Genomic DNA, 21,800 nt, shown 5'->3' with positions numbered 1-21,800 from the left:
ATGATATCGTCGGCAGTTAGACGAGGTTTCCACTCGGGGTCCCGGGTCCCGCCGGCAGCTACGGAATATCCCCTGATCCCGGCCGCCTTGTGGACCTCGGCAGTCACGTGTCAACGTATCGGGGTTTCCCTTTGCGGGCAAGTGTCAACACCGTGATGATTCGGAAGGTGCGCTCGACGCTGCACGTTGCACAACTTCTACCGCGACGACTCCGACCCTTCCCCTCCCTGCTACCCATTCTGGAGACATGCACATATAGACACCACTCAGCTGTCCACTTGTTCCTCTTCGTTACAGTCATTACCTTTGCATTCACAATGTACCAACGTTAAGAGTGTATAGCAAGATCACCCAGCACACCAGCTCGAGGAATGCAATTTGACATCTCTGCAAGACTATTCGTCCAACGAATGCTACACGCACCCGCCACACTGGCAGCTCGCCACTGACACCGTCAATCGCCAATGACGTTCCCAACGCACTGAACCTCGGGGTCAGACTTTGATGGCTGCTGCATGACAACAACATACTTTGCTCACCATGGCGGGCGACCCCTCTTCCATATCACCGACACCTCAGCGAGCCTCTGACAGTGTACTATCGTCTAATGGTCAAAACACCCGTCAGCAACGATTGCTGCGTCTGCGAAATGATCGCTTTCCTGCCAAACCAGCCCATACCGCATGCCTCAATCCCCGACGATCAAATCTAAATCGAACCACCGACGACCATAGCGGAGGCTCCTCACCCCCGACTCGGAGCCAAGAGAACATTGCGCTTCCAAAACCGAGACGGCACGGGAAAGGCCTTCACCCCACGTCCTCTATAAGCATTCTCGAAGAGATCTCCAATTCTATTAGAAGCAAGTCTTTGGGTTCGCATTCCGACAACGATACGAGAAAGCCAATACCGATCTTCCAGGACACCCCCGAGAGACCCCTACTCGGCCCCTCTCCATATACTTCTTCGCCGTTGGAAGGCCCATACTCTAGTCCGGTAGAGTCACCGTTTCACTTTGACGGCATCCACGACTCGTTCCGTAAAATGGGCCTTAGAGAGGTCTCTGGTAATGTCCGCAAGGCGCCATCCACGGAAGTTTCTCCATGGTCCAGTGGACTGAAGCCCGCCCGTCGCCGACCGGCATCAGCAGCTGCACCTGCTCGCTATAATTCAGAAGAGTACATCCAGCGGATTGAGCAAGAACTCGACCTTGCTCAAGGCTCCGTCTATTCTCCCAATACCAACCGCCTGTGGAAGGACAAGTTAAAGGTCGTTCAAGCAGAGAATGATGTTCTCCGTCAGGAGCTTGCCGACGTCAAGGCGACCTTTGAAGCCGAAGTCCAGAAAGCTATTCAGCATAAGGCCGCAAGCGAGGCTACACTTAGGAGGAGGATTCGTTCGTTGGAGGAGGAAGCTGAACAGAAGGATTGTGTCATCCGCGATCTAGAGACGATGCACGACAAAAAGCGGCTCGACCAGGGCACTCTGGAAACGCTCAAAGCTACAATCGAACGCTTAGAGTTCGACAAGTACGGTCTTGAACAAGCAAACCACAACATGTCCAAGCGAAACGAAGTTTTGACGCACTTGCTGGCCTTCTCCCCTACCAAGTCGCAGCAGACGTTCGAGCTGGCGACACCTTCCCGAGCATCAAAGCATAATCGTCCTCGCTCGCTTCTCCTGCCCAGAATCTCGTCTTCGCCTACGCATACACATCCTCATCGGCCACGCTCTCTCGCCGAGTCCCCCGCCTCGGGTAAGAGCTTTGATCACTCACGACATGGCTCGTCACCCCTCTCTCCAGCTGTATCAGAAACATACAGCCGCCTTCCGCTCCGTCCAGAGATTCCCAGATCGCAATCTATGCTGCCATATCCTGCTTCTCATTCGCGAAGCTCTACTTTGGCTAGTTGTGTGTCTATGAGCCCGACAGGAGATCACCGACCTTCAAGTTCGTCCTCTAGCACTCGACACTCTAGACAGGCATCGAATCGTGGGCCTCGCAGATACGTTCCGGGCTCCACACAGTTGAAGCCTCTGCTGCTACCAACCTTGACCCGCGACTTTGGCGCCTTGAGCTCCACTTCGCCGCTAGTCTCGCCCAGCCGAAGTATACGGCGCGACTTTACCGATGAGTCTATTGACCCAACCACAATGTTCCTGTCTAAATCGCCGACCGGGTACGAATCCGATGCGGAGCACTCCACAGCAGACTCGTACGTGGACTATAGACAGCGCGAGAGTGCTCGACACCTGACATATCAGAGTCTGGAGGGCGTGCTCGATGCAGAAGATTCTAAGCAAGTCGTAACCGATGACCTCACTGTCACCGAGCTTTTGGATGCCGGAAAAGGCCATCGTGTTTGTCACATCATTGGACTAGGCATCAAGAGTCCGGCTTCCGTAGAAGACGCAGACCGAACCATTCTCCCACCAGAAAACATAGGTGCCAGAGGCTTAGCTGGTGGCCTTGACGAGGACATCAGCCAGCATCTGGATATGAGTTCCCCTGGGTCTATGGCTGCTGATGTCGAGCTGCCCAAGCCTCTGCGTTTGTCTGCATCTACACGGGCAGGAGCTGTAGGCTGTGCACCCGCTGATGCCATCAACCATTTTTCCGATTCTCCTAACCCCGATCTATTGGGTGGCCACCCAAGGAAGCGAAAGCGAATGAGTAACCCGCCAGACATTCAGGACCCCTTCACGTTACCCCGGACTATAGACAAAGGTACAGATGCTCGGCCGCTAAACGGAACGGAAACACCTCCTACCAAGTCAAGGCCTCCGTCCTTGTCTCTTCTTTCCCCACATCGAGCTAGAGCGCCCTTGAAGATACTGGAGCGCAAGAACTTCGGAGTCAAACCGATCGCCGTCGTCACTATTAAGACCATCTACGGGACGCTTTCCAAGTGCACGGCTTTAATCAGGCATTTCAAAAGTGACCCTTGGGCTTTGGCTCGTAGAGTCATCGCTAACGCTTGGCACTGCAACTGGGCAATCTTGGGTAAGCTTAGTTGGTGGGTGCTGGGCTTGTTCCTGGGTCCTTCGACAAAGCAGCAACAGCCAAAGACGTGGGAATGGGAAGATTATGACGGCGAAGCGATTGCAGATCGTCACTGCCGCCGAAAATCCAAGCCTATGCCGCCGGAGCAACAGTCCCTGCTTCGCGATGAAGCTCGAGCTTCTACAGCTCGCCGTGTGGATATCCATCCACCCAAAGAGGCAGCCTATACAGAGAGGTCAAACGGAACAACAACACCTCGAGAGAAGCAAGGCTGGGGCAAATCCATGTTCCTTTGGGCCAAGTTCAGTACTGCCATCGTCCTAGCCGTCGGAGGTGCTGTAGTAAAAGGACCTGGGGAAATGATGCGAGACACAGACGTGCGCCGAGCTTCTAGAAAAAGCAAGGAATATCGGCGCGTCAGCACTTCGAGTGAAGACTCTGATGTCGTTGATACTTCTGCAGTCGATTTCGAAATGCAAGACATGCGACCCAGACCACAAGGCAATGAATTGCGCAGACGTCGGTCGCGGAAACAAGACGTTGGCTCTCCACCACCCGCAGCCCGCGCCTCACTTGCTAGAGAGCTTCAGTCTGACAACATGTCTTCATCGCCCCCTGTCAGCTCATCACCTGCGATTGGTTCCTTTCGCTTCGGCCGCAAGCAGACTTACGACTTCAACATATCGGACGGTACAGAAGTTGACGCGAAGACGCTAAAACCATCGAAGACTGGTCGAATCAATATTGAAGACATCTTTGATTATTCGAATGCCGGAACACCTACGAAAGCTGTCGGAGGTCACGAAGAATAGGATCCTACTAGTGCAGGCCTGGGCTACTTCCAGTCAATGCCTTCTAATCCTGACAGCTTGAAGTAGCAAGCATAGGAGACATCCTTGTCGGTATCGGTTGACTTGTCTTCTTCTTTGTCATGTTTTACCGATAGACCCACTGGGGTCGAACTACTGCTTCACAAAGCTCTTTTCCCCTTATTGTTTATGATTGTACGATAATGAAGTGGATGAGGTCACGAAAAGCACCATTCTTTGGATAGAATGAATTCTGGGGAGCCGGCAATGTCAGCAATGTTGCGGATGACGGTGACCTCTGGTGGCAAAGTCGGTGAACCCTTGAGGCGGCGAGCTGGCGCCTTGAGAGGCGGTGCTCATGTTCAGCCACGGCGGTACTATTGCTTTGAGCCGGCTAGACCGCAGCTGCTGCAAAGCTGCCTTCAGTAATTCAATGTTGCAGTCCTGGTACTGCGTCACAAACGCTTCAAGTATCCGCTTCAGTGATACTGTATCTCCATGCCTTCGTATCAGTAGACGAGGACGGTTCAAGGTGTCTGTGAAGACTGGCAAATACCATGAGCCGAAGGCCGGATGCGGCTGCAACAGCACATGAACAACTTCTCTCGTTCCTTTACCTGGGAACGAGTCCACTGCACTGTCCATACCTAGGCACACACGGCGCAATGACTCGACATCCGTGCACTACGGTGCGGTTGTCGACGGCCTTCCTGCGTGACCGCCTTAGTGTGGCGTAGCATGGGGAGACGACAACAACAGGTCGCTGCGCTTGACTGCACTGTACTGCACTTGCACTGCACAGGGCACTGCATTTCGGGCTGTGAAGGCCCCGTCCCAGTAGTGGTGATGTAGATGCGCAAACGGGCTGTATGATTCATTGGTTCTGCCAGTCCTGGTACAGTCTATGGGGTGCTATTTATCGTACATGGGAGACTATGTATAGGGCATTGAGCAACGTTCGGTAGAGACAGGATTCTGAAGAGGCATACCTACGTAAATCTGGTTCCGAGCACATTCTAGCAGAACCTGCCAGGCATCGACGATGTGCCACATAACGCTCCAGCACTATATCCGTACGTCCCTTGCCCTGGAAGCCCCCCCCCCCCCCCCGGCTCACACTGCCTCTCCCTTGGCTCCCACAAGTTACAAGACCCCCGTACTAACCAACCTTCCTCCACAACACCAGACTGCCGCCATACCAACCTCCACTTCCACCACTGCCACGTCGACCACCTACGCTGGAACCCCGACCGCGCCCCCAAAGTCTCGCACCCCAACTACGCGCCCACCGCCGCCGACCTATCCCTGGCCCCGGCCGGCGAAGATCCCGCGGCCTGGCGCTCTCACGACTTGCCGCGCAGTATAGCGCACTCGTACCGTCGGAAGTGTCCGGGGTGCGTGGAGGGGGATATTGAGGCGTTGGTGGCGGGCACGCCTACGGCAACGGCAACGGCAACGGCAACGGCAACGGCAACGGCAACGGCAACGGCAACGGCAACGGCAACGGCAACGGATGCGGCGGCGTATGGCGTGGGCGTGGGAGCGCGGAGCTGGAGGGCGTTTGCGGAGCGCAGTGGGAGTGGGGCTCGTGGTGTCGACAGTGGTACCGACATTCACGGCGGCGGTCTTGACAGTCGTGCTCGGCGGAGCACCACTCAACGCCAGAGCCATGTCCGGAATGCCACCACCACCACCACCAGCAGCATCAACAGCTTCGAGCCGGCACTCATGCTGCAGGACGAGGCGCGGGCTGGTGCGGAAAGACGTGCGGTTGGAGCGTGGCGCGCATACGCCGATATGAATCGAGCGGAGGACAGGGACCGCGTGCGGGCCGCGCTGCACGGCGGCGACGAGGGTATGGCGGCGCGGCGGGTCACTTTCATGCCGTACTTGGGCGATGGCCGGAGTCGGCCGCAGTGGTTGCACGTCACGCATGCCATGGCGGAGGAGTTACGGAGGGGTAATGACATTGTCGACGGGCAGGGAGGGACAGTCAGGTCTGTTGATGGCCGTGCGGAGGCTCAAGGTGATGGTGGTACTAATGATGATGGGATTTCGCCGTGGGTGACCCTCACCATGCCGCCCAATGGGGCTGGCGAGCCACGCTGGCAGCCTCTCACACCCCCAGCTGCCTCCCAAGCAGTCCGACTAGTCGAGCACCACGCCATGAGCGCCGCCACTTACGCCGGCATCAGCGTACAGACATGGCGCAGAAGAATCAGCAGCCCGACACATGACTCTCACGATTCCCAGGTTGAATCATCCTCACATCCGCCTCCATCTATCATACCAACGATCGAGCCTCGTCGCCCAACACCCCGGATTCCTCAGCGACGACGACACCCTGACCTGATGGAGCAAGCCCGCCTGCACGAGCAGCTGATCTGGACGCAGCGCGCGCAGGATGGCGGCCTGACGCAGCAACAGCGGGAGCTGTACTTTGGCGCGCAACCACTGTTGGCTAGCGTGCCCGAGGAGAGGAGGCAAGAGGCTGAGCGGGAGTATGCGGCGCGTATTGCGAGGGCGCGTGAGGATGAGGGCGGTGCGCGAAGCGAGTTCGAGGAGACATCGCATGTGCCAAGAAGGCGTCTGTACCTGACGGGAAGCGCAGGCGCGTTGGTAGGAGGAACCTATGGTGCGGCTAACTCGGGATTGAGGTTCGGGCTGGGGCAGATTGATGGGGTGGACGAGAGGCCAGAGGCAATCGTGAGATTTGCTGAGGCGGGAGAGGATTGGGTGCCAAGGAGCCTGCGTGTGTTGACGAGAGGAGATGTAGACACTGCTCTCGATGAGGCTCAGGTTCTCCCGGCGTCCAGGTACGACGGCGGAGGGGCAGACCGAGCAGCACCGTTGGGCGAAGACCGATCTTTGCACGATACTGCAACCGTTGCTCAGGAAAGTCTGCTCGATGAAGAGGACGAAAGCTCATCAGAAGTGACCGTCCGACCCACATCTCCAAACAGGGGGCCCAGTACTGTCGAGGATATGCCACTTGTCCCTGTCAACCGATCGCGCGGCGAAAACCGTGAAGCATGGGAGCTCGTCAGCCCACACCGAACAACATCGTCGTCGCTGGAAACACTTCGGGAGCCATCGCCGCACATCAACGGCGATGCCGCGCATGCTGGAAACGATGGTCCCATTGCAGCACTGGTCAACTGCCCCTGCCACGAGGAGCACCAGTGGACTAGGGTCAGCAGCGTTCCAACGCACAGAACCATACAAATGCACGACAAAGAGACGCTGGCACAACAGCGTGACTCGCGGCTACACCGGGCAACACCACAAGTTGACGGTGACCAGCGCGAGGACCTGAGCGAGGACACCTTGGAGATCCTCGTGACGTTTGAGAGTTGTGCACACAGCTTGGCCGTCTTCGTTGAGCGGCTAGACTACCAGGACGCGAATCAGATCACTGCCAGATGCGGCTGCCATGGCTTCGATCGCTGCTTGGTGGCTGCCAGGCGGGCTATGAGCACTCAGGAGTGTCTGGTTTGCAGAATCCACAGGAAGCGAGGGGAGTGGGCTAAGATGACTGGGCACGAGGAGTCTGAGAGGTTTCCGTGGTTTGAGCGGTATGTGAGATGTATTGATGGACGGAGAGAGTGGCAGTTGTGGCCATTTGGGGCTAAATCCAGTAGACCTGAGACGGGGTCGATTCGACACTAGACACCGCCTGCATGGTCGAAGCTCCCTAGATCATTGAGCGAGCTCTTGAGGTAGTGGTGCGTATGCAGGGTGATGCCATGAGTATGACTGGTAGTATTCCAGTTTGCTCACCGGTTTCCCCCCTGATGCTAGAGTTTTGTTCACCATGGACTTGAAGTCGCTCTCGAATTTCCTGGTCTGGATGCGGATGACTTCAACCTCCGGTGGACACAGCTCATAAGGGGAGTTGCCGTTGTGTTTGTGCTTTTTGCCCCTTCCGAAGAATCCAACCTTGCGCTGCTTGTCGGTTGGCCGTGGCATCGTCGCAGCGACCTCTAGCAGCTCACAGCTCCAACAGAGGCATTTGTCGTATGGAAACCCAGTGACACGCTGATATTCTTTGCACGTCCACCGGAAAGCATCAGTAAGAGCTCCATCCCCAATCTTGTCATCGTGGTCAATGAAGACGTTATCACAGTGGCGTAGAGAATACTCGTAGTAGTTTGCGGGTGTCAGCTGATGCGTATGCCACACCAAATCAACATCAAAGGTAGGAACTGCCACATTGTCAGGAAACATTGCCATGACTTCGAAGAACCCAGTATAGCGTTTGACAGCGTCTTGTACTGTGTGCTGCAGCGCCGGAGAGTGTATCCAATCGAAGTCTCGCATCTTGTTGACGAAAGTGCCCTGCCGGATGACTGCTCCAACGAGATCAAGACTGAATGGTGACGGGTTCTGATAGTACCTGCCTACCATCCGCTTCAGAGATACTGCCATGACTGCCCGACTGGACTCATCTTCAAGGTCAATAGCCTTGCGGACTTTGGTTTGAAGTGCGTCTAAACCCATTCCAGGAGACTTCAGAAGGTCGTTGAGTATTGCTTCGCCGTGCTCGGATTGCAGCCATGCATTGAAGACCCTTGGCAACGGCCTGCCAAGAGAGATGTTTTCGGCGTATGAGGTCGGAATCAAACCATTGCCAGTCAGCAAGGTTCCTGGCATTACATCGCTGAGCTTCCGTAAGTCCAGGAGATCTTCTCTGAATCGAGCCATCACAAGCTCCTGCTGCGTGATAGACTGCCGACAGCATGCGCAGCTCATATTGAACGACAGATGCATGTTTCCCTTTTCCCTACGAGCAGACCCTCCAGCGTACAGGTCTGTCCAGGGTATTTCGATGGACATGGCGCAGTTTGGACAGATGACGGTAGCCGGAGAACCTTCTTCGACGTTGTCCCACTTTGCAGAAAAGCACTCTTGATATCTGTCGAGACAGGCTTGTGGCGGCTTATACTTGAACGTATCTGGGTCCACATTGAATCCGATGTAATCCCAGGGAAAGCCAGCTTTCCACAAGGACAGCAGGCGATATCGGAGGCAGTCCTGTAAGAAGTCTCGAGGATTCAGCATATGCGAATGCAGGACCATGAGGACATCGAGAGGTGGAAGAGTCTGCTGAGACCATGATATCCGAGGAGTTTCTGCAATGATCTGATCCAAATTTCGGCCATCTGTGAGCTCGTGCAGCGACATTTTGCATCGTATATTGTCTCCTAGATCCAGCGAATCGTCCGTCGGGGCCAGCGAATCGAGCCATCTCTCGTAACGCTGCACGGCTTTCGCCACGAAGATGGTCCAGCGTACATCGGCTTTCGATCTCTCATCATTGTCGGTGCAGCCGAACAGGCAATCTGTTTCCTCAATTGTCTCACGTAGTTGGGCAAGGGCGGCCAGCAGTTGTAGATGTAATATGCAAGACTCTGGAGGCGGTAGAGCCTTGTCGATTCTACCGTGGAAGTCGGTGATGTCGCTTCTGGAGTCGTAAAACTGAGCTCCCGGCGGCTGGGGTTTATCGTTGGGGCCGGGCAGGTATTGTCTCGGCTTATCGACTGGCTGCATTGTAACAGAGATTGATGACTGATGTGCTTGCTCGCGGCTCGTGACGTTGGGGACAACGTGGCTCTTTCAAGGCCATCGTTCGAGTACTTTCATTTGGGTGTGGGACAAGGTGGGGGCGGCGGTGCACGTCCAAAAGTACCTCTAGTTGCTGCGGTGCAATGGCTTGAATACGCCTCACAGGTAGCAGCCAGATCAGCCGCAGATCATGGGTTTTCTTGAAAATCGTTTCTAAAACTACATACTGGGAAAGGCCGTAAACCGCAGTCGTACTATGACGGCACGCGTTCGTATCGCCCGCCACGGCCGCCAACGCGCCACGCCCTCAGAGGTAGCTCTTGGAGAGCCAAAGCCTTCCGCTCAATATATGTCCAGAAAAGAGCAGCACCAATCAACACGAAGGCAATGTTCGTGATATAGTAGCCGTCACGTTCCATATGGCACACGCCTCCGCCCTTGATGCATCTGTTCTTCTCCGCTTCAAGAGCGCAGGAGAACGATTCGCTGATCGGTGTAATGTCTGGGTTAGCCTTGACAAAAGCATCCAACGCTGACCCAGCAGTCAGTGGTAGACAGGTTGCACTGGTGAACAAGTCCACCGACTTGAGGAGGAAGAACTTTGGAAATGTACCGCCCAGGTTCGACACACTATCAACGTTAGTACAGTCCTAACAAGAGACAGGATTACTTACGTTGCTAACAGGGTCATGTACGTGCCACCAATATCGGGATCGGCTATTCTGGCATGAAAAGCTGACGAGGCAACAAACATGATGGTAGAGGTAAAGGTCGAATAGACATGCGACACAATGACAGTCAGCAGGTACCAGAATGGCACCGCCTCATCATGTGCACTTGGATACATTACCACTGTGAGTTGAGCTACGACTGCAGCCACCAGTCGTGCCGTGTAGGCCCAACACCACAGTCGTAGTGGTGAATACTCGGTCGACCATTTGCCGGCGTAGTAACCGAGTGCGAGCTCAAATGGAAAATCGATGAGCACGACCAGAGCCAAATTGGCCTGCCCAAAACCCTTGTCTAAGAGTTTCAGATTGGTAACAGCTTCGTTGGTGACGAAGCCCAATTTGGAGACCAAGTGGATCGCCACAATGGTCAGGATGTTGGGTAGTTTCATGACCTGCCACATAGATTTGTAGACTTCCATGATGCCCTCGCGGTCTCGAGTCTTCTCTTCACGCTTCAGGACGGCGAGCCCGATCGTGACGATCAGGTAGCCCCAGCCCCAGAACTCCATGTAGCCGCCCAATGTCAGAAGGCCGACGTCTTTGGGCACGGCTCGAAACCAGTGATTCGCAAAGTCCGGAGCCTGAAGAGCTAAGAAAACCGTATGCGACAGAAAAGAGCCAGCCGTGAGTCCAACGGTTTGCGCCGTAGACGCATAGGAAATGTTGGCCATGGACAAGAGGCTGATGGCCCAGCCATCAACGGCAATATCCTGTGTCGCGCAGAGGAAGACGAGGAGGAACCACCATCCAGTGAATCCCCAAACGCCAGAGCCGCCATTGGCTCCTGCCTTCTCCATCATTGCATCGATCTGACCACCGAGGTAGATCATTGAGAAACCTGACACAGTCTGAATTGGGAGAATCCAAGACTTCCGCCTACCCAGCCGCCGTGACCACACCGCATCGACAATTGGTGACCACAACAGTTTCAAGCTGTACGGGTATATTGCCAATGAGAAGACACCAATCTGACCGTATGAGAGGTAATTCTTTAGCAGGAAGGGCACCGAGCCAGAGGCCAGACCCATGGGAATCCCTTGTAGGAAGTATAACAGACATAATAGGAGGAAATTTCGCTTGTCGGACGGCGGCAAGGCGGAGAAGGAGGTGGTGACCATGCCAGGGGTCTGAGGGGTCTGCGGAGGAGGCTCATTGTCGAGGGAGAACTGCTGGTGGCTCATTAATTGAGCACGGTGCGTGTCTTCATTGGAGACATGCTTGCGCCGTAGTTCCATGCCGGAATTCACGTCGCCGTTGGCGTTGGCGTGGCCGTTGCCGTTCAAGTGGCCATTGCCATTGCCATTGTTGATTTCAACCTTAAGATCTGGGCGAGACTTGGTCTTGTTGCGTCGCGAAGCGCGTTTCATCTGCCCAGGAACTAAAGCGTCGTTCTCGGATTGACCACTATCTGAGTCGGACTCGGAGGATGAAGCTAGCAGCTGGGATTCTGTGCTTTGCCGGTGCGAAGGTAGTTGTTGCAGAGGGATGTCTCGCGATTCTGGTCGGCCTTGGTTGCGGCTGCTGGACTGCGACTCTGTCTGCGGAAGGTGCTGATGGTCAAAAGAATGACGAGGAATAAAAAGAGGGTGTGCAATGGGTTCGCCAATCGAGTCAGGCATGCGGCGAAAAGTGAGACGCGAACGAACAGAAATGCTAGAAGTGTCCTCAAAAAGTCTAGATCTGAGCGCGAGAAAATGAAGTCATCGAGGTGGAACAGGTCAACTGCATGCAGCGACAGATCATTCGACCTCGCTGCAGGCGATATGTCAGCAAACGTGCGTGTTCGTAAAATGAGCGACTTGAGAAGGCAACAGTGGGCGAATCTGCTGATGGCGTAGGAATTGGGACTGAGGACACCTTTATCACTGAATTCGCCTGCAACAGCGCATTCCAGCCTTCCAGGCCTGTCTTCGCCTGCTCCGAGGGCCGGTGGTTTACTTGGCTTAGCTAAACCCTTGCCCCTGATCGACGCCGCAGCCGGTCCCTCAAAACACGTGAAGATAAGCAACCCCAGGCTCGCCAGGTGCTGCCGATAACAACCCCAGGCTCGCCAGGTGCTGCCGATAACAACCCCGGCGCCAAGGTGTGCAGGGCAGGCGCGACGCGGTCGCGTCGAGGGGAAATGCGGGTGCATTTCTAGCCGCAACCGCGGTGGTGGTCACGCTCACTCTCCTTAGCACCCTCACCGGCCTGCCACAAGTATCGATCGAGATGTCCCTCGCCGCATCTCCTGTCCCAACGCAGGAGTTAACAGAAGCACAGCAGGCCCGAGTCGAGCAGCTTGATGAGGATATTGCCAAAGCTAGGGCAGAAATTGCTTCACTGACCAGCCACAACTCCATGCTTACGGGAGCATTGCTTAGCTCGGCCAATGTTCAATCTCAACTTCGTCAGCATCTGAAGTCAGAAAATGATGCTGAATTAGCCAAACTGCTCGACAATCGTGACCAGTATGGCGACACAAATGTTCATCGCATGGCGTACGGCGTCACAACCTTTCCGTTCACGGACCCCGCCCCCGAGTCACCGAGTCGGTCATTACTGGGGATCCGCTTCGATATACACAAACGTGGCGGCACCTTTGAGTCGCCTTACTATATTCTATGCAGGAGCACCGGAGAAGAAGCACGAGACCTGGCCGTTCACAGGCATACACTTCCGGGCTTCATACCCCTGCTTGAGTACCAAGAAAAGTTTCTTGGGGTGCAAGACGAAGGCTACGGATCGGCCGACACCAGTGCTGATTCCTCTGAGGCTGGCCCACAAGATCTTGAAGGGCTCGTGAAGAGAGTGCGCGCCGATCTGGTTGCATGGCGCTTACGCCAGGATGCGGTCCAGAATATTCAAGAAAAGCTCGCTATCCAATCCAATGATGTTGACTTGGGCGAACCTGCTTCAGCCCTTGGAGTGTTGACCGAAGCTGGGGACTGTGGTATATCGTCTTTCCACGCTCTCGGAGAGGATGCACATTACGCCAGAATTGTATGGTCCAACGGACGCGTGGGCAGAATCAAGATTGGCAATGCACTTTCCATCGACCGCGCTGTCGTCTTCGGTAATATTGATGGTGACAACCAGCGGTGCAGCGACTATGAGCAGGCCCTAGTCGGAGATCTGGATGGGCTGATAAGCCGGCTGCGAGCCCTCAGCGACCGCGAATTGCAGCAAACAGGACATTGGTGATGCTTGCAGTTCTGATGGGTTACGGCTCCCAACCTTGCGCTACGTGTTCTCATGTACACGAACACTAATGGCCGATGTTGTGTCTTGACATCAATCCAGAGTTGTCTTGGTCCGAGCATGGGGCCATACGGCGGATCGTTCTTGAACGACGCCTTTGTTCTCCTATCTTCCGCGAACAGCACCCGACGAACAAAGATTCTAGCATACACTGGCTATTACCTAACGTTCCAGTGCTTCATCTGCTGTGTCCAAGACGAAAAGGACACTGCTACGCAGATTGCTACGGCGAGATGCTGGCAAAACGACTGACTTCGATGCTCAGACGCCTTGCGCCGGGTATCAACAGCAAAGGACAGCCAACAATAGCAGTCGGTGGCCAAGAAGTTGTAATCGACGCATACTTTCGCATACTAGCTCTTGCAGACAGCGGCAAAAGTCGGAACGAGATTGTATCTCACATTATTCATGTGACAGAGTCGAATGCCTTGGACGCGGGGGCCACTTTCGGAAGTTTGGTGGACAACATCCTGGAAAACGAACGGCTTGTCCAAGCATCATTGACAGCCCCAGTGGCGAAGCATGACCGTGCAAGTATTGTCAGGGAACATCAACAACCACGGAAATCAGTCCTTTCAAAACCTCGTCGGGTGACTACGCATGTCACCTTTTCGGAGCCGACTCTTCGGTCGCCAACATCCCCTGACAAAGAAGAAGAGAAACTTGTGATCGAAGCTCTGAGGCTAATGGCCGAGCGAGATGCCGTAACGAAAGCCATTCCCGATACCCAGGCACGACGAAGAGCTACAGCCGCCCTTGATGAGCAAATCAGGTCATCGTTGCGCAAACACCAAGCAGTGGATGATCTCGATGATGCTCGCATAAGGCTGGAGCTTGCCAGACAGAACCTCAAATAATTGCAACAACGGGCTATCTTTTGTTCGAACAATGCAGAGCTAACAGATTCCTGGTTTGTATGCTGCTAGCGTCCGGCAATCCTTTATGTTTACCATCCAACTTGGGCCAACTCGCGGTGTTCGCAATGTCTTACAAAGAAGTTCACAATCCTCTGTCTGTATATTGTCGAAAAGCGGCCAAACACAGGGCAGACGTGAGGCAAACATCCTGAAGTACCAACTATCTTATAATCACGAAAACTATGGTCAACCTTTCTGCAATGCATGAGACTTCTAATCTCAAGATCGACAACTCTAACGAAGTTGTGTCAGTACAGCAAGTCCGGTGGCTGGTACACAAAGCTGCACAAGGCTGTATACCTGAATGTCTTGCTTGCCACTTCAGTGGGTTGTACTAACGTGACCTTCTCCCCGAAGAGATTGAATCTGTCTTGGAAGGTGTGTACGTACCCACAACGCTCCCTAGTCATGGCGTCCAAGTGATCGACTATGATGCTTGTGACGATCAATTTTCATCCTGGTCTCGGATGGGATATACTACAAGGTCGTGGATATGCTACAGAGCCGTCGTTTGTTTTACGAGGTTCGCGTTATTGTCAAAGATAAGTGGAATGTGAACTACACTGTTGAGCATCTTCAAGAGATACAAAACCACTGCATGGGCAATCTTCCCTGTGATCAGGACGGTTTACCAGAAGTTCCAAGAACCTTAGATCCTGCGCCGCATCCTGGTCGGCGTCTGCCGAGTCTCCCGACCGTGCCATTCACGCCTCGAAATGGTGGACATTCGAGATCTAGCCTCTCTCGTCCCCCTCCGACTTACTCCCCACGCCCGAGTTATAGAGGAGTGAATTTGAGGCACCCTCGAGAAAGTCGTGCCAGAAAACGGCCACAAGGCCGGTTACTCCCCGGGCGATCGCATGCCAGAGCCTCCAGCTTATGCTGGTGAAGGCCACTTCCCACCGTCATATGCTTCCGTTGGCAGATCATTTAGACGGTCATCTCGAAGATCTGTACCTACAAGTGGGGTTGAGAGTGATGTACCTATCACGCCATTGGACCTGGGCTCGCTTCTTGGTGAAGCTTACAGCAATCCGGGACGAGCAAGGCTACGCCCCGTCACTACTGAAGTTCACGAGGACTCGGTGACTCCAGTCACCTTCTCGCCACGAGAAGTAACAGACGTGGTCGACTGGGCCGACAGGCTGTCTGGTGGAACAAACGGCCAACACTCAGATGTTGCGGCCATTTCAGCCAGCCCAACGGTGTCTAGTGCTACTGTTGACCGCTTTCTACAGACGTTTCTGGACACGTCGCCTGGCTCATCCGACGATGGTTCAGCCGACGATGATCGCTCTAATCCAGCAGACTTCCACGTTAATTGATGAGAGACGTCTCGGTCGCCCTTCCATCGGTGTCCAGCAAGATTCTGCCGATTCTTCTGAAGAGTCCAGAGAAGTAGAGCTGCCGCTCTACTCCCGTCATCGACTTCAAGCTCCCTTCACTACGATTGTGCCCGCGTATCTCCGTGACGAACTCGTGGAATTCCGGGCAACGGATAGCCATGAGGCAGAAGAGGAGGAGGAGGAGGAGGAGTTTGCGGATCAGATGTGAGTTTGTTGTGCTGCGGGAGACGTGAAGTGTGGGAGAGAGAGGTAAGGAACAGTCCTACTACTAGCAAAGGTCTGTCTGGTAGATGCGACGGTGAGTCAGTCGGCTTTTCCTTGCGATGTCCACTTACTGCCTTTGCGTGCTGGCCGTTGCGTGCTCTATGATTAACATCGATAAGCATCTCTCTATCTCGAAATGCTGTTGGTGATTCAAGTAAGTCAAACGTGATCTGGAATAACAACGGGTTTTCCTGCTGGTCGTCGGCGCCGGGTCAAGACACGCATGGCCTGCTGCTCTACGCGAACATGTCATGTGTAGTGAGAGGAGAACTGCTTACGATCAATACAAACCAGCACTGCTTACGGGTGTTATGAGTTGAAGGCCAGAGACCACAGGGAAAAGAGAGTTCTACGTGAAACCAACATTGGAGCAGAGTGTTGGGTCGAATGTTGTACAATTGTCTTCTCTGATCAACTGCAAGAAGCTCGAATGTGTGTTGAAAAGAACCGGGAAAGCCGCCATGGAACGACGACACTCCGAGAGACTCGGGAGTTTGTCTCAAAATGCGAATCGCTTTTATTCGGTCCACTCCCTTTTCTGTCTTGATGACCCTAATTGCTCACTTCCCTGACCAACCAAGCTCCCCTGGAGGCGTCGGTACCCAGCTCAGAAAATCGTCATCTCGGGCACTCCAGTGGTCGTCGTCGCGGTTGACGAAGGAGGTTCGATCGGTTCCGGCAGAGCGACCGGGCAGTCACCCTGGAAGTCGCCGCAGACCGAGGTGTTGGGGCATTGCCAAATGCACTGGCGGGTCTTGATGTCAGCAAAACCACGAACAGCAGGGGTTGTGGCCGGGAGGTATGGCTCTGGTAGGTTGGGAATAGCTGCAAGCAGGAGAACGTACCATGGCATCGGTGCTGTCGAGCTCACAGGAGCCGTGACACATGAGAATGCTGGCACCGTCGTCCTGGCGGGGGGTCAGGTTGACAGCGGCGGAATGGGCGAGGCCAATGAGAAGGGCGGTGGTAAGTTTGTACATCTTTGAGTGCTATGATGTGCTTGGATGTGTGGGTGAATGGGAGTCCGGAATGGCGAAGGAGGAGAGTACTTGTATTCTCGAGAGATGGGAGACCGTGCCCTTGGCTTACAATCGTTCTGCTTGATGCTCAGAAAGCTGAACCATCTCTTCCAACGAATTTCGCTTGAATGGTCCCATGGGGGCGGTGACATACGTACTCGGAGCGGCGGGTCTTACCTCATTCTTTCCAAGAGCCGTCATTCTCTTGGCCAGGAGGTGCACAAGCCGGAAGGTGGTTGTTTTCTTGAGTGGATGTTGCAAACTGAAACAGCAACGGTGGTGCGGACAAGGATTCCGAGTGGGCCACCCCGGATTGTGAGCCGACTCCTTTTGAGCATTTCTGGCCAGTGAGGGTTTGTACTGACTGACAGGGATGCATCCAGTACGAGGTGATCTGCAAAAGGATGATTGCTGCCAATGCTCGGTGACCATAAAAATAGTGACGATTCAACGTGGACCATTCAGCCGCCTGTTTTCGGCATATTTTGCAGCTTCACAAGCAGAAAGCCGCGACGATCAATCTTGGCTCGTATGAGACTGGACAGCACTCGGCGTGTCCAGCGTGAAAAGATCTGGCTTAAACGAGCAGTAATTCGGAAGTTGTCTCGCAGTCCCAGTGGTGCATGTGGGTGAAGGGATTCTCGGCGTTTGGGCGGAATGTTATGGAATGGTCGCATAGGCACGCCATGAATAGCAGTAGGGCCAACACTCGGTACAGTGACCAGTGCGGAGCAGGCTCCGGCAAATAGAGATCATGAAGGACTTCAACCTGGATCCCTCGCAAAAAGCCTGCTTGAAATGGAATCGCCTGAATCAGGACGTCCTACGGATCTGGGACGTCACCAGAAGCCTTCAATGCACGGAACATGTCTGAAGAGCCCGCCGGTCATTTTTGTCGACCCTTGAGGGATGTCTCGGTCGTCCCAATGAATCGTTTTGGTATCTAGTCAACCGTTCTGTCCGTCCCTCAGTAGAGTCACGATGTATCTTCTCGCGCGTGGAGGGCACGTCTTTCCGCATCAATCAAGAAGGAAGGAATATGGCCACGGCGCTGGAAGCTAACGATCATCGTGTCAACCGCCGAATCAAAGCCGTCGAAGCCATCCGTATCAGAAGTCACTATTCTCTTTCACAAGCTTATAATGTCTTAGGACCACTGGGCATTGAGCAGGCTATTGCATGTACAAGCAGAACCACAAGTTCGTCGGTGAAAGCCTGCAGCAATGTGGCTTGCAGATGTGGCTTGCGGGATGGGCAGGTGCGAGCCGCAGTTGGACCCCTGGTTGGCGATACGAGAAGACCACCCGCACTGGATCTATCAAGCAGACGAGCGCATGACCGCTATTGAATCTCGAACGACGGCAGAAGCAAATTCTGCAGCTGTCAACAAGGTCACGACGACAAGAACCTCGGAAAGCCAGCGACCAAAGAACGACGGCCATGAACGTGACAGGCGTTCTCGACCGCCCGGAAGGCTACGCTAGTTAAAGCTTGCACCTATCGAAAGGCGCCCTGGGACGATCTTAAAATCTCGAACCCTGCGGCCACGAGAAAAAAAAACTGCACGCACTCCACCCCACGCCAACTGACTTGGGACGGCGAGCACCGAGCTGGAGGAGCTGACAGCGGCTCGCCGCTCAACATAAAGAAAACCCTGTCCGCCACCATGTGTCCTACCTTCTGGTCTTCTCTTCATCCATCCATCCTACCACCGCCTTTGAGGCTACATCTCACAGCGAGCGACTTCTTGGAGTTTTGCGCCCGCTAATCTTTATAAAGCTCCAGTTTACCGTCTCCACCCAAGCATAGAATTTGTGTAGCATCAAATCTATCGCTTGTCGGTACGAAACGCTGTCGCAACCATGAGCGCCAACAAGGATTTCGAAGCAACCACGGCCATCCGTGCTAATAGCTCCGACTATGCCTCCAACGGCCATGGATCTACTGAGCACGGCCAGCCCGAACTCACTGACAACGAGGCCGGCACGGCAGCAGGCAAGAAGACGTGGTCTGAACGCCTCGCCTTCTTCAGGACCAAGGAGTTCTGGTTCATCCTGTTCCTCGGCCAATTCCTCGCCGTCTGCATCACCGGCACCAACACCATGTCTAGCTTGCTAGCCGAAGAGGGCACGTCCATCCCGGCCTTCCAATCCTTCTTCAATTACGTCCTGCTCAATCTGGTCTACACCTCCTGGACTATCCACCGTTACGGCTTCAAGGGCTGGAGCAAGATGGTGTGGAAGGACGGCTGGAAGTACATCATCCTAGCCTTTTTCGACGTCGAGGGCAACTACTTCACTGTACTAGCCTATCGCTACACCACCATTATGAGCGCCCAACTCATCAACTTCTGGGCTATCGTCGTTGTGGTCATTCTCTCCTTCTTCTTCCTCAAGGTCCGCTACCACTGGGCGCAGATCATCGGGATCATCGTCTGCATTGGCGGCGTTGGCGTCCTGATCGGCTCCGACCACATCAAGGGCTCTACGATTGGCGGCATATCCGTTGGCAACCAGGTTAAGGGGGATCTCTTCGCCCTTTTGGGCGCCTCCTGCTACGGCCTCACCAATGTCTACGAGGAGTGGTTTGTCTCCGGCCGTCCCCTCTACGAGGTCATTGGCCAGCTGGGCTTCTGGGCCATGATCATCTCCGGTGTGCAGGCCGCCATCTTCGACCGCGGCTCGTTCCAGTCTGCGACATGGAACGGCGACGTCGCCGGCTATCTCGTCGGCTTCACTCTCATCCTGTTCATCTTCTACACTCTGGTCCCGGTTCTCTACCGCTTCGCCAGCGCCGCCTTCATGAACATCTCCCTTCTAACCGGCAACTTCTGGGGCGCCATCATCGGCATCCGCGTCTTCGGCTTGTCCGTGCACTGGATGTACCCCATCGCCTTTGTGCTGATCATGGTGGGCCAGTTCGTGTATTACTTGGGGAAAGGCATCTTGGGCGAGGCCAAGAAAGCCTGGTTGGGAGAAGACCAGGCAAAGGGCATTGATGGCTTCGGGAGCGCCAAGCGCAAAATGCGCAAGATGCAGGGCGTCCAGCGTGGCGACGAGGGCGTCGAGGGCGCCGGCGTTGTCTGAGTCTCCGTATACGGATTTTCGAAACGAGCGGGCGAGCGAGCCAATGAAGCGAGAAAAGAGAGACGGGTGGCGGAGGGGATTGTGACTGATCATGATATGATATGAATGACCACATAACCACCTAGATACACCCATCCGCTTGAGACAAAGCAGTCTCCTGAGAAGAGGACAGTATTAGAGTCCAAACGCTCACTAATGTTAATTGCCAACCAAAAGGCGCAACTTGGATTTTTCTCGCCGTCTTCTCTGCATACACCGTGTGTGCTCAACAAGCGGAGAAGTATTCTGGGCCTTGGTAAAATAATCAGCAGACGTCTCTACTTTCAACAGGGGAGCAGACAGTCGATAACAGACAGCTACGTAAGTAAGCATGCGGCAGCAAGGAGATAGGAATTTTGCCATATTCTCGCTTTGTCTTTGTCACGGAAAGAGATGGACAACCCCAGGTGTCGGGATATGTGGCGCAACGTTGCGCGCGGAGGGAGGGACGGACAAAAGGGGAAAGGGAAAAGATGAAAGCAGAGGGAAATTCAGAGGATATCAGAAGAAACAACTCCTTTTTCCATGCGATTTTGGTGTCCTCTGGGGGATATTTGTCGCCAGCACTTGGCAATAATTCCGTGAGGTGCACGTTGCAGGATAGAGATGGATTGGTTTGACTTTGGGTCAAGGGAATCTGGTTTCGATTGGGGAGTTTTCCGTTTTGCGGGGAGGCGTGCCTGACTTGGACAATATCGCTTCGTCCACGGTTTCCTCAGCGTTGTGGTATTTTCGATCGGTTTGCTGTCATTGCCCACCCGCCGTCCTCGCATCGCCCACCATATTCGCCAGGGTAGAAGGAGGTGGAGGTGGCGTAAGAACCGTAACACATGTGAGTTGTCAAGTCTCGCGACAAGTGCCCCGTTTCCATGAACGTTCTTCACCATTCTCGCTCCTCGCTTCTCTTAATGACCAGCCTCCACCTCGTCCCGAACCCACGCAACGAGTCCACGACTCTACTGCTCGCTTTGGAAGTAGTTCAACAGGACGCTGCGCTCCTGGCTCTCCTCACCCCAGTCCTTGACGACGACGCACGAGCAGTTGACGACCTTGCGCGCATTACCCTCGCGGTCCAGCACGCACAGACCAGCCCACTCGCCGAGCTGCTTGCCATCAGGCACCTTGATGAGCGGGATCTTGTGCTCCGAGCACAGCGCGATCACGAGCTTCTTGTACGCTTCCTCCTCGCACGCCTCGTTGAGCACGCACATGTGCGCTTGGCGTCGGTCCAGCGCCTTGGAGGCTTCGCGCAGGCCGCGGGCCAGGCCGTCGTGGATGAGGGCGATTTTGAGGACGCCTATGATGAAAGGGTCAGTATACATGTTTGGCGGCGGTCGTTGGTGGTCGTAGATAGTTACAGAAGGAGGGGAATAGGACCATGTGGGAGAGACAGCACCTTTCAAAGCATCGAGCACGCTCATCGAGCCGCCGGTGGCAGCAGAATCTCCTGCGATCTCGACCTCATCGGCGGCAGCGACAGGGGAGGTGGGCTCTTCTCCGTCCGACTACATCATCCTCAAGTCAGCCTTTATTGTGTCCAAGACATCCAACTCGAACGCTCGGGAAGTTTGTTCGGCGTGCGCTGCGCGCTCGTGACCAAACCGCAAGATCCAGAGACGTACCATTTTGGCGTTTGCTCGCTACTCAACGATGCGCAGTTATGTACTTGTTGTTGGGTAGGGATGACAAGAATGTCGGAAGATCCTCAAAGAGTTCACGTAGATGGGAAAGGAGCGAACGATTTCGGTATTGTATGTGGAGGGAACATTTGAAGGCTCAG

General features: G+C 54.5%; 8 protein-coding genes across 8 annotated transcripts; 5 read left to right on the top strand and 3 right to left on the bottom strand.

The window, feature by feature from the left end:
* Positions 1-540: 540 nt before the first annotated feature.
* HMPREF1541_07510 (uncharacterized protein) lies at positions 541-3,816 on the top strand (the record flags this gene model as incomplete). The annotated part of the gene is made up of 1 exon (XM_008721834.1): positions 541-3,816. The coding sequence occupies one exon, from the start codon at positions 541-543 to the stop codon at positions 3,814-3,816; it is 3,276 nt and encodes a 1,091-aa protein (XP_008720056.1).
* A 1,794-nt stretch (positions 3,817-5,610) lies between these two features.
* HMPREF1541_07509 (uncharacterized protein) lies at positions 5,611-7,482 on the top strand (the record flags this gene model as incomplete). Its single annotated transcript, XM_008721833.1, has 1 exon — positions 5,611-7,482. The coding sequence occupies one exon, from the start codon at positions 5,611-5,613 to the stop codon at positions 7,480-7,482; it is 1,872 nt and encodes a 623-aa protein (XP_008720055.1).
* Positions 7,483-7,512: 30 nt separating this feature from the next.
* Positions 7,513-9,363, bottom strand: HMPREF1541_07508 (uncharacterized protein; the record flags this gene model as incomplete). Its single annotated transcript, XM_008721832.1, has 1 exon — positions 7,513-9,363. One exon carries the CDS (start codon positions 9,361-9,363, stop codon positions 7,513-7,515), a length of 1,851 nt encoding a protein of 616 aa, XP_008720054.1.
* Positions 9,364-9,632: 269 nt separating this feature from the next.
* Positions 9,633-11,728, bottom strand: HMPREF1541_07507 (uncharacterized protein; the record flags this gene model as incomplete). The annotated part of the gene is made up of 2 exons (XM_008721831.1): positions 9,633-10,008; positions 10,053-11,728. The coding sequence occupies 2 exons, from the start codon at positions 11,726-11,728 to the stop codon at positions 9,633-9,635; spliced, it is 2,052 nt and encodes a 683-aa protein (XP_008720053.1).
* A 592-nt stretch (positions 11,729-12,320) lies between these two features.
* On the top strand, positions 12,321-13,292 carry HMPREF1541_07506 (uncharacterized protein; the record flags this gene model as incomplete). The annotated part of the gene is made up of 1 exon (XM_008721830.1): positions 12,321-13,292. One exon carries the CDS (start codon positions 12,321-12,323, stop codon positions 13,290-13,292), a length of 972 nt encoding a protein of 323 aa, XP_008720052.1.
* Positions 13,293-13,582: 290 nt separating this feature from the next.
* On the top strand, positions 13,583-14,206 carry HMPREF1541_07505 (uncharacterized protein; the record flags this gene model as incomplete). The annotated part of the gene is made up of 1 exon (XM_008721829.1): positions 13,583-14,206. The coding sequence occupies one exon, from the start codon at positions 13,583-13,585 to the stop codon at positions 14,204-14,206; it is 624 nt and encodes a 207-aa protein (XP_008720051.1).
* Positions 14,207-18,757: 4,551 nt separating this feature from the next.
* Positions 18,758-19,981, top strand: HMPREF1541_07504 (uncharacterized protein; the record flags this gene model as incomplete). Its single annotated transcript, XM_008721828.1, has 1 exon — positions 18,758-19,981. One exon carries the CDS (start codon positions 18,758-18,760, stop codon positions 19,979-19,981), a length of 1,224 nt encoding a protein of 407 aa, XP_008720050.1.
* Positions 19,982-20,976: 995 nt separating this feature from the next.
* Positions 20,977-21,645, bottom strand: HMPREF1541_07503 (40S ribosomal protein S12; the record flags this gene model as incomplete). The annotated part of the gene is made up of 3 exons (XM_008721827.1): positions 20,977-21,317; positions 21,417-21,525; positions 21,643-21,645. 3 exons carry the CDS (start codon positions 21,643-21,645, stop codon positions 20,977-20,979), a joined length of 453 nt encoding a protein of 150 aa, XP_008720049.1.
* Positions 21,646-21,800: the final 155 nt, after the last annotated feature.

This window comes from Cyphellophora europaea, assembly GCF_000365145.1.
Source record: "Cyphellophora europaea CBS 101466 unplaced genomic scaffold supercont1.7, whole genome shotgun sequence".
In the NCBI taxonomy this organism is placed as follows: domain Eukaryota; kingdom Fungi; phylum Ascomycota; class Eurotiomycetes; order Chaetothyriales; family Cyphellophoraceae; genus Cyphellophora; species Cyphellophora europaea.
The sequence above is the reverse complement of the archived record's forward strand: the minus strand, read 5'-3'. Positions and strand labels throughout refer to the sequence as shown.